This window comes from Juglans regia, chromosome 3 (assembly GCF_001411555.2).
Source record: "Juglans regia cultivar Chandler chromosome 3, Walnut 2.0, whole genome shotgun sequence".
Lineage (NCBI taxonomy): Eukaryota > Viridiplantae > Streptophyta > Magnoliopsida > Fagales > Juglandaceae > Juglans > Juglans regia.
The window spans coordinates 9,144,731-9,157,205 of NC_049903.1; the positions used below are offsets into that span (position 1 = coordinate 9,144,731).

At 39.0% G+C, this 12,475-nt stretch overlaps 1 protein-coding gene across 1 annotated transcript; it reads right to left on the bottom strand.

The window, feature by feature from the left end:
- Positions 1–1,470: 1,470 nt before the first annotated feature.
- On the bottom strand, positions 1,471–11,347 carry LOC108997637 (plant UBX domain-containing protein 4-like). Its single transcript, XM_035688358.1, has 4 exons — positions 11,099–11,347; positions 9,817–10,102; positions 2,403–2,498; positions 1,471–2,063 (listed from the first exon to the last, which is right to left on the bottom strand). Exons 1-4 carry the CDS (start codon positions 11,242–11,244, stop codon positions 1,686–1,688), a joined length of 906 nt encoding a protein of 301 aa, XP_035544251.1. The 5' UTR covers positions 11,245–11,347; the 3' UTR covers positions 1,471–1,685.
- Between the last annotated feature and the right edge of the window lie 1,128 nt (positions 11,348–12,475).

A 12,475-nucleotide genomic window follows, 5' to 3' on the forward strand; every position in this document is an offset into this window, starting at 1 on the left:
ATCAAACATTAAAATATTAGTTTCTCACTTTAAGTAAACAAATTAAATTAATTAGAATAGAATTAATTTAACATTTAGAATATAATTATTATTAACATTTAATAATACTTTTTTAATATTAATTTAATTAGAGTATAATTATTATTAACATTTAATAATACTTTTTTTAATATTAATTTAATTAAAATATAATTATTATTAACAATTAATTGGTAGAATGGTAGAGCTATAAAATGTGATAAAATTTAATTTAATTAATTAATTATTAAAATAATAATAATATATTATTATATAAAGAGTAAATAAATAATTTAATGTAGAAATTGAATTTAAATAAAATAGATAAATATAAATTTATATGATATTAACTAAAATTTAAAAATACATTTGATCAATCTAATAATAATGCTCTTAGACAACAACCACAATCAACCAACAATTGGGCTCGAACCGTTCTGGGGTCTACATGAGGAGTTGGCAACTGATGTCAAGCCCAACTCAAACTCCTGAAGAACCGAGTTAAAGGTTGCGTAATCGCATCTACTGGTGCCAAACCCCAAATCTGATAGGAGAATGACCGAGAAAGGTGATCTCCACATTGAACTAATTATACTATTTTTTCAAATATTTTTAAAACCCTTTTAAATATTTAAAAAAAAAAATTACAAACTCATTAAAAAATACGTTCTTAATCATTAATTAAAAAAATAAAAACAAGTATAATACCGGGGTCACCTGCATTTTCCAATATGATATCGTGTTGCTTCACCCACAAATTTAGGGGAGTATTATTCCTGAATCCAAAGGGTACCTTCAAATTTATATGGTTCACTCGCTACATTTTCGTATTGTTTCCACTTTCGAACGTTTGCTTCTAGTGACTGCTTCGTTTGGTTACGCAGATGAGATGAAATAAAATAAAAGTTAAAAGTTAAATAAAATATTATTAAAATATAATTTTTATTTTAAGATTTGAAAAAATTGAATAATTTATTATAATTTGTAAAAATTTAATAAAGTTGTAATGATTATATAAGATGAGATGAGATGAGATAGTTTCATTTTTACAACCAAACTAGGCCTAAACCATGATAGAGTATGAGTATCGTAGCTTTCACTGTTTAATCTCTTCGGAAAACGAAACTTAAGTGCACATAAGATTGAAAAACAATAATGTTACAGCGAAGAAAGACTACTGTGCTAAGTAATTGGCCGGATTTCTCCCTTCAAAGATTTCGTTAATCACCCTAGCAAGAGCACATGCACTCATTGAATAGAACGCAGGATCTAAAGCGCTAGGAAGTTTTGTTATTTAATTTATTTATCAAGATATAAGAAATTCTGCTCATAGACATTCTTGTTACCTTTATTTTTGATAGGTAATTCATGTTACCTTGATGGGAAAGAACTACAATCCCATTATCACACTAGGTCCTACGACGCATTATGGCTATAAACTAGATCACAAAGAAAAAGAAATGAAGGCTTGATGAAATTCACGCGATAACAATGAGAATATGATTTCTAATTCTCAATAAAAACAGTGTCTTTTAAGAAGTATTTCAGATCATTTATCGAATTATCAGAACACACACTCTGGGCCTTAAGTAGATGGAACTGGTTCACTTCTTCACCAAGGCACCTATTATGTAATGACCAAAGTGCAAAGATCTTGGCGCAGCCAACTAAAATTTCTGGATAACCACTGAATTGGCAAGACCGGCTTGCTCAATTGTCTGAGCTGGATCACTAAGAAGCTTGGGAGGGAATCCCATCATCTGAAGATGATAATTCCTAGCACCTCCAGGCCTTGATGCATCAATGAAGGATCGAATGTCATTGATCGTATGGTGGTGATTAAAATGTGCTATCATGCGGGTCCCATCAGCCAATCTAAGTTGAATGGCGGTTGACGGCAATGTTTCATCCACAACCAGGCCCATGGAAGGTGTTGGAGCAGAGTTGAAAGGGATGGAAGCAACAGTTGGCTCGGGTGCCACTGGAGCAGAGCTACCTAGAGTTCTTCCCACACCCTGAAATGGAACATGGCGCCTCTCTGGTTCCTGCACAAAAAGAAAGGGGGCGGATGATAAATTTCATGTCCGCTACTGGACCTTAGATAAGAACCAATGACATTTCCCTGCATCTGAGAGCACGTAGATACATTAAAAGATGCACTACAATTTCACAACTGTAATACCATGACCAAGGGCAATAGCCATTGAGTGATGGTTCTGTAAAATTCTTTTTTTGATCGGAAATCTGTGCATCAGCAGATATTACATGCAACCGACATTGGTTCACTAAATTTTTTACCAGTTGAGACCAAATAATTTGACACTGGTGGCATATAATGACAGAGAAAAGGATGGACAAATTAAATCTTTTAAAACAGTACTCACAGGACAGTTCTCATTTCTTCTTATTAGATTGACATGAACAGAGGACCTCCTATCTGCAGGTTCAAGCTCTTTAGGGCACTCAGACTTTCTGATACTCTGCATTGAGATGTCACCAAAAATGTAGAAGAGTGAGAGAAATCCACTGCTGATGCCAGGGTTAATGGTTACCCAATGAACAGAAAAAGAAGTTACAATGTAAAGTCGAGAATCAACAGTCAATCTAACATGATTACCACCCAAATTCATTCACATTAACTCAGTAAGAACAAGGGAAAGATAAGACTGCATGCAACATATAAAAACCAGCAACAGATTTTTTTTTTGGTTCATTACAATAAACAGATGCTGAAAAAACAAACAGAAGCCATCCACCTGTAGCAGAAATTATGATGGCTGCTTCTGTTTCTGTTTCTGGTTCTTTCTTCTTCAAATAATTCTTATTTTTTTTTTATAAGGAAGAAGTAAGTTTTCATTGATATGAATGAAAAATAGGTACAGCCCATGTACACAGGGAGTATACAAAAGAAAAAGCCTAAATACATTCTAAAAGTGCTAAATTAAAGATAAAAATCATGCACAATGTTTCCATTAAGGGCAATGGCTGAAAACCATAGGAGTAAAGTGTGTAGAAAAAAATTCTAAAGCTCCGCCATTGTTCGCTCTCTATCTTCAAAGCACCTTGCATTCCTCTCTGTCCAAATACACCACATAATGCACAAAGGTATCATCTTTCACACTGCTGCCACCTGGGGACAGCCTTGACTGCCCTTCCAACAAGCAATTAGGTCATCCACCTTTGATGGCATAACCCAAGCAACATCCACTTTACTAAATATCCCATTCCACAACTCTCTTGTCACCTCACAATGCAATAATAGATGGTCTACTGATTCCCCATATTTTTTGCACTTTTTTTTTTTGGGAACCTCTCCAAGGTAGGGCCCTTCGGACCCACCCCTACAGAGTAAACCCCAATCCTGTGCACCGCACCCTCGAAAGTTTCTCTACACGGAACTGGTTAAATCGTTGATTTTTCACCAGGAGTGTGGCCTCAAAGGATTGTTTGCACCTATGAGGTGTTGAACCATGTTTTTTGCACATATAACACAAATCCATCACAATGAGACCCCTCTTCCTTAAGTTGTCATGGTTAGAATATTCCCAAGGGCAGCAGTCCACAAAAAGAAGGCCACTTTGGAAGGTACGCGAGACCTCCAAATGCTTTTCCACGAAAAAGATACAATACCTTGTGAAGCCAACATTTTATAATATACATTCATTGTGAACTTCTTGCTACTACTGGACCTCCATTGTATCCTATCACCCTGTGCCGTCATACTTCTTGAGTGTATCAGGCTGAAAATTTCTGAAACGGTAGACAGTTCCCAATCATGGTTATCCCGAGTGAATAGAATATTCCACTGATGGGAACTATGCGCAAACACAAGCACATCCGCCACCACAACCTCCCTATTAGCTGCAATACTATAGAGACCTGGGAAGACCCTATCCAAAGAGTGCTCTCCACACCAAACATCCTGCCAAAACCTGATTCTAGTGCCCTATCCAACCACAAAACGGATGTTTTCGAAACACTGCCAGCCCCCCCAATATATCTCCACAAACCCACGCCATACGGCCCCCTCACAACATTAGTGCACCAACCACCCCAAGCACTTCCGTGTCTAGAGTCAACAACTTCATTCCACAATGACTCACCCTCCAAGTGATACCTCCATAGCCATTTCCCCCAACAATGCTTTGTTGAAGGTCCTTAAATTTCACACACCCAAACCTCCACTTGAGATTGGGGAACAAACTTTATTCCAATTAACAAGGTGCAATTTGTTTTCCTCCCCCAAACCACCCCAAAAGAAAACTTGAAATAACTTCTTGATCCTATTCGCCACCCCAGTAGACAACGGAGATAGAGATAAGAAATAGGTCGAGAGATTAGATCAAGTGCTTGTGATTAGTGTGGTTCGCCCTCCCTTCGATAGATACAACCATTTCCACCCAACCAACATTTTCTCCAATTTCTCAATAACCCTTTACCAAATAGCTCTGGCTTTGAAAGTCGCCCTCCGAGAGAGGCCCAAAAAATTTAATAGGCAAAGAAGACACTTTACACCCCAAGAGATATGCTAGGCTATTGATTTGAGGCACCACACCAACCGCCACCATCTCAAATTTACCAAGATTTACCTTAAGCCCCGACACGACTTCAAAGCACAACAAAAGTGCTCGTAAAGCTTGAATTTGGCCCAACTCCGCTTCACAAAAAAGGAGTTAATCACCTACAAATAAAAAATGTGAGATTATGATTGAGCCATTAGTATCATTACCCACCGAGAATCCAACTAAAAAGCCACCCTCAACAGCTGTCTTCACTATCCGACCCAGTGCCTCGATGACAATTAGGGGTGGGCAGCAGGGGCTCGTACCACGTTACCCGTCTCCCGCATGGGTGGGTGGGCTACCCTGCTCCGCCCATTCGTGGCCGGGCTACCCAGCTGCCCCCTGCCCCAGGCCCCCCACTCCACATATATAAAAAAATATTTTTTTTATATTTATATATATAAATAAATATATTGTATATAGATAATAGATATATACAATTTATTAAAGACTTGAAATTGTATTTAAATTATTGGATTGCCTTGGCTTCTTAGGCTAACATTTATATAGGAGGTCAAGACAATACAATAGTCATACTTAAGCAATGTGAGATTTAGTGACAATCTAAAATATAATTCTAATGAGTTAAAGTTCTTTTTGTATTTATAAATTTTAAATTATAATTTAAATTATATTATAATTTGAGTCCAAAAAAATATTTTTGATTTTTTTGGACCTAAAAATAATTTTTTAGACCCAATGGGTTGGCCTAGGCGAAGGACGGGGCGGATGGCATTTTTGACCCCGCCCCCAAGCACCAGGGTGGGGTGCGGTGCGGGGAAGGGTCTCCCCCACCCCGCATCATGAGGGTAGCAAACCCTAATGACAATAACGAAAAGAAATAGAGACAACGGGTCCCTTTGCCGCAATCTGTGAGAACTGTTAAAAAAACCCGCAGGGGTACCATTAACTAACACTGAGAAACGAGCAGTAGTAACACAATGTCGAATCCATGAAATCCACCTATCACCAAAACAGCACCTCCCAAGTGAGTAAAGGAGAAAATCCCAGTTTACATGGTCACATGCTTTCTCAATATCAAGCTTGCATAAAATGCTTGGTCTGCCCTCCTTCAACCTATGATCCAAGCACTTATTGACAATAAAAATTGAATCAAGTATCTGCCTCCCCTGGACAAAAGTGTTTTGAGGTTTTGAAATAAGTTGCTCTATTACCAAGCTTAACCAATTAGCAAGAACCTTCGAAATAATTTTGCAAACCCCACTCACTAGGCTTATAGGGCAGAAATCCTCGACTTCCATCACCTCATGTTTCTTCGGTACGAGGGCTATGAACGTCGCATTAAGGCTTTTCTCAAACTTTTTGAAGGCATGGAATTCAAGGAAAACTTGCATTACATCACCTTTCACAATCTACTAACAATGTTGGAAGAACCCCATCGAAAACCCATCCAGCCCAGGTGTTTTGTCTTTAACCATACTGCTAATGACCTTATACACGTCATCTTCTTCAAAAGGTCTTTCTAGCCAATTTACGCTCTGTATATCGATAGACTCAAAAAGGCAAATCATCGAGCTTCGGCCTCCAACAAGTCGGTTTCGTGAGCAAGTTCTCATAATAATTCACAATATGATCCTCTAGTTCAGTGGGGGAAGAGAGAACTTGATTACCTGTCTTGAGTTTCTCAATAGTGTTGTTGCGCCTATGTGAATTAGCCTCTATGAAAAAATTTCGTACATTTATCCCATTCTTTTAACCAAAGAGTCCTGGATTTTTGTCGTCACGAGGTCTCCTCCATCAACAATACCCTCTCCAGTTGTCTCCACCACACTCTTCCTCAACAATACCTCTTCGGAAGTGTCTCCCATCAATACCTGTTCCTCCAACTCCTGTAACTCCTCCATTAGAGTAGTCTTCTAGTTGTCAATACTGCCAAAAACTTCCATGTTCCACCTCTTTAAATCTTGCTTTAAAGCCTTAAGCTTACCTGCAAGAATGAAGCTAGGGGTACCCGTGAGCTGATAGGAAGACCACCAAGAACAAACTTTCTCAGCAAACTCGTCCACTGTTAACCACATTTTCAAACTTGAAATACTGGCAACCCTTATGAACGCCACCACAATCTAACAAAATAAGGAAATCATTCGAGCAAACCTGGGCCAGCCTATTCTGACTCAACTCCGAAAAGTGGGCTTTCCAAGAAGGAAAAACAAGAAATCTATCCAATCTCGACCACCCCCAGCTCTTAGACCATGTGAACTCACCCCCAACAAGGGGGAGATCCATAAGGTCCAAATTAAACATAAACTTAGAAAACTCCTACATAGCTGTAGAAGTGCGAGAGTTACCTGATCGCTCGCTAGGAAAGTGAGTGATGTTGAAATCCCCACCCATACACCACGGCACATCCCATAAACAATATAAGCCTGCCAACTCCTCCCAAAGTCTTCTCCTCTCTCTATCCAAATTAGGCCCATAAATGACTACATAAGCCCAATCCCACCCATCTACTACATTTTTAAATAGACTAGCAACCGAAAAAGTCCCAACACACTCCTCAACCGCCTCCACCGCTCTTTTATCCCACATTAAGAGAACACCTCAGACGCTCCTACTGAAGCCAAGTAAGACCAACCTACATACGAACACCCCCACAAGCTACGAATAAGTCTTCTATCAACGACCCTCAATTTTGTTTCTTGAAAACACACCACATCAACCTTTCACATTCGCACTAAAGATTTTATGCGAAGACGCTTATTGCGATTATTAAGCTCCCGCACGGTCCAAGAGAGGATCTTAGGTTTCATGGACAATGGTAACTCCCCTACCTTTCATTTTATCCCTCCTTCACTTCATAATTTATAGAGCATTTAAGCCTTTTAAGTTCTTTATCTCTCTCTGTGACGGACTTCAATTGACTAGGGGTGAAAACCGACCCCTTCGGTTCGGTTCTTGGGCAAAACCGACGCCGACCGACAGGTAATTTGCGGGGAGAAACACCGGCCGAAACCGTTGCTTCCTTTCTCTATCGGTTCACGGTCGGTTCCCGAACCGAGCTTCCTCTGAGAGAGTAGAGAGAGAGATTGTTGCAGAGGAGAGAGAGAGAGAGAGGATGAGAGCTGGTAAGAACGCGAGGAAGAAGATGAAGCTATTTTGAAACGACGCCGTTTGGTTTAAACGAAACGGCGTCGTTCTACTTAATTTTTTTTTTAAATCGTTATAAATTAAACGACGCCGTTTGGTTTAATACCAAACGGCGTCGTTCTACTTATGTTTAAAACACAACTAAGGCTTAAAACGACGCCGTTCCACTTAAACTTAAGTAGAACGGCGTCGTTTTAAGTTTAAAATATATATAAAAGGAAATAGTTTATTTAGTCGGCCGGTTCAGCGGTTGTAATCTGGTTCGAACCGACGCCGAACCGGCCGATATCGGTTTTCTTTATTTTATGCCGCACGCCGACCCGTTCCCTGCCGGTTTCGGCCGGTTCCGAGCTCCGGCGGCCGGTCTGAGTCGGTCTAGATCGGTTTTTCGGTTTTTTGTACAGCCCTACAATTGACTATCTTCAATGACGACAAGGAGGGCCCTGAACTACTCTTCAAAGCCTATACATGACACCCCAACACAGGCTTGCATCTCCTCCACTTTCTTGAACACCCAATAAAAAATGAACCACTCTGAGTTAGGAGTAGGGGGGAGCATGCGTATAGATTCAGCATCACCCCTGTTAATGCATTCCCCTTCATAGATAGCCAGCTGCATATCCACCCCTACTGACCCCTTCGCAGGAAGTTGCTCATTTTCATCATTTTTTTTTTATCATGGTTTGCTTCTCCAGATACCACTAAAACACCATTGTTTGGAGCAAGAGTTCTCCAAGTGCTGACTGTGGAGTCTGTATCAGCGTCTGCCCAGTGTCACCGTCAGTTATCTGCATCTGCTCAGACACAGTTGTCGTCAGAGAGACAACAGACACGGTTGTCGTCGGAGAGACAACAGACAGTTGTCGTCTGAGAGACAGCAGAGGCCACCGTCGACCTATTTTGTGCAGGTCCTGAGGCGACAAGGGCTATGGAGGTGGCAAAGCTGCTCAACTCTGCACCCCTATGCTCTGATACGGCTTCAGCCAACGGCAAGGCTACCACCAGCACTACTGTGGCCTTCGGCGAGGCCGTCTGGGTCTTCGCCGGCGACGGTGGCCCGGGTCCACATGCCAATGTGCCTCCTGCCTGCTATGTCTTCTTCCTCCAGGAAGGGCCCATTTGAGACACTGACATCCCCTAGGGTTGAAGCCCGTTTCCCCAGCCCAAGACTTTTTCCTTTCCTTTGGATCCATGGCCCGTAACTTAGGCTTTGCCTTCAGGCCCACCCATTTGGCCCTTACCCAAGCCCTTCAATGGTTCTACACACGAGCCAAGGCTCGAGCCCATGCCCAATTCCCCTTCTAAGTTCCCTTCATTGCACCGTATCAACTTATTGAGTTTATCAGACATTTCCATCAACCTCCCTTGCATATCGTGCAACTCCTTCAACACCATTACCTCTTTCTGCTCAGCCCACACTCCGCCATCTCCCTCATGGTATTGAGCCCCTATCGAAAGTAGATTGCCACCTGACCTTAGCAGGTCTGTCTTCTCTCGTCTTTGCACGTCTAGAGGTGCCTCCAAGGCCTCCTTGTACGACCGAGACAACGGTGGAAGTAAATTTTGACCAACTTCTCCACTAGCCTCCAGCAGCACCACCGCAAGGTTTCTCCACCCCGATCCATCCCTATCCTTAGGAATAAAATGAAGATGTGATGGCCTCCCCCACTGTACTCCACCAGAGCCATGTAGAAGCCACGAGAGTTCGAACACACAATTGTGCGATGAACCTCTGCCTCCTTCACGGTGAGCAGTGTAAAACTCCTTGCGTCCAGATTTCAAACTTCCCTCCACAGCTCTGGAAAACCAACGGGCAGTGTCTAATCCCAAACTCAGGCTTTTCACAACCTTCCAACCTTTCTCTGTGAAGAGCACCTCACACCCATCTCTTCTCACTTCGAATACCTTTGATTCAATGGCTATACATTTCATGGGAGGCATCTTCCTTCCAATGATACTCCGCCAAAGAACGCCGTCAAGTGGCCACGGCCGCCATCTTGGACGCGGGGTTACTTTCAGAAGTTTTTACGTACGGAGAGAAAAAGAAAAGGAGAGAGAAAAGACATGTAAAAACAACAATTTTGTTTGTGTAATTCTTCAAAGAATTCAAAACCACGATGGCTATTACCTCTAAGAAAGCTGCATTTTCAGGATCGTCCAAACTCCTCAAAGGGCCGTCATTTACAGTGAAACCATTACTCCAGAAAACAATGTTGTGAACAACGTTCTCAGGCTGCTGAGGAGCAGTTTGTACAGTTTCCCCTGAAAGTAGTCTACCAGTTCCTGTAAAATTGCTTGAGCTTGAAGAGGGACGGAGTTGTTCAACAGGCCCTTCAACTGCTCCTAGTTGCCTAGCTTGATTAAAGATTGCATCCACATCATTGGCCTTTGAAGGATCTTGGACAAGCATCCCACTGCAATTAATAATATTCCAGATGTTAGCATACAAAAACCATTTCTGCAGCTGCAATACGACTCCGTCATGTTATCTTCTACTATATCAGCAGAAAAAACTTAGAAATCCAGTACTATGAAAATTATGCCAACATGCATCTGTAAATTGAGCAAATCATGTAAATGGAGCCAGTATTGGTGTCAAATCCTGTGCAACCATGACACATCATAATTTCAGCATTCATTTTGCACAGCAAATGCCCATACACTACCCAGCCGTGATTCTATGGAAACATACACTTTAATCCGGGATTTTCACAAATTCTCTGATGCAGTAAAAATAAGAATATACCGTTGAGCAACTGTCTGGAATAAAATTTTCCAATTTTAAAAAAAATATCGGGCATTGTAATCAGGCAAGATTCTCTTACAAAAGATAACTAAAATCCTAGGCATAATTCAATGACCCTTGTTGCAGCAAAGCTACGAAAAACATACAAGGATATTGTATCGAGACATATTAGTGAGCGAAACAAAAAAACCATTTTTTGGGTCCTACACCAAGTAAGCCTCAATCGAATATGTCACGGTGATGGGTCTCTTTACATAAGAAAGATTAATCATAACCCCGAATGAACTATAATTAAACATTACGCTCCCCAAGCACTGCCCCAATTCAAATACTCAATCACTTCCTTATAGTTTAATTGGGAAATTTATTAATTCTTATCTTCATTGTCTCGATATACTCTTCAACATAAAAATATTCTCAACCGCCAAACAGAGCATTAGAAAAATTAAATAAGAATACACATTAAACTCATAAAAGACCTAATTATAATTTTTTTTTTTACGAATGATAAAAAGACCTAATTATTCGAAAACAGAGGCTACTAATCAAAGTTCTCATGCAATCAAATGAAGTGGAAGTATAACTTCCAATAAGCGGGACTGAAAGTTTGATTTATTGGGGGATTTAGAAGGTAGAACTGAAAGCTAGGGTTTAAAGGAAGGACCTCTTCTCGCCACCAGTGTAGTACTCTTGGGGGCCATCCGAGTCACTGTCCGAGTCGGCGGACGGGCGGTTCAGATCGGAGAGCGTGCGTATACCGCCGGTACGGCTGCTCGAGGGCTTCGAAGGTTTCTTGTCCCGTGACGACATTGACTTCTGCGATCGAGAGACGGAGAGAAAGGAGTTCGACTTAGAGCTAGCTTTGGCGTTATAGGGTCCCTATATAATAAACACGCGCTCTTCCGACGTGCCTCGACCAATGAATAAACTTTTTATTTTTATTTTTATTTTTAGAGTAATTCTACGTATAATCTTGAAATGTGTAAATGTCGTGTAGTTATTTTGAAAAATAATAAAATTTACTATTAAAAAATTAATTTTTTTTCATGTGAGTTCCATATTTATTCATTTTTTTCAAAGCGACTACACGACACTTGTATACTCACGACTACAAGTATCATTTCTCTTATTTTTATAACATATAAAAATAAATAAATAAAAAATAAGATAGTACTACTATGTTACCTAAATTTATGGTATGTCTCTGATGCATATTGTATTTTTTTTTTTACTTTTTTTTTAAATATATTTTTTAAACAAAATATTAATACACTAATAATCATTTCCTTATTCGTTAAATAAAAAATATTTTAACAATCAAATTGAAAAGATAAACTCAATGGACATAATATCATTTTTCATTAAAATAAGTGCATGTTTGAGATTTTGGGTAATTTAACTTTAACTTTTAAGTCAGTTTTGAACATTGAGATAAAATGAGTTGAGTTGAATTATAAATAATAGTATTTTTTAATCTCATTGAGATAGTTTAACTTTTTTAAATTAATATAAATTTAACTTTTTAGGTTGAAATATATAAAGTAGATTGAGATGAGTTTAATTTTTTTAAAAAAACTTAAAAGAAGTAGTGAATCTCATAAATAATTAGTTTAAGATAAGTGAAATTTGATTCAACAATCAAACACATCTACCTAAGATTTGTAGTTGCAAAGCTTAAGTAATAAGCACCATTATTAAAAAATTATTTATTATTTGAGAACTATATATTATAAAATATTTTCAAATATGTTACATTTACTTGAAAATAAATTTTAAAAATACTTTTGGATATAAAAATGACATAAAAAACTATTTGATTTTTTAATGATCGTGACTATATCTTTAATGAAAATCAAATTTTATAATAAAAAAAATAACAAAAATAATCTATAGAGTTTTTAGTAAGTATGATAAAAAAACTTCTTCAACCATGCATAAGTAAAATAGCAATAAATTTTGTGATTATGCGTAAGATAACGATAAAATTGTAATTATGTAAAAATTATATAGATATTTTTACTCATTAACAATTTTTTAAGTG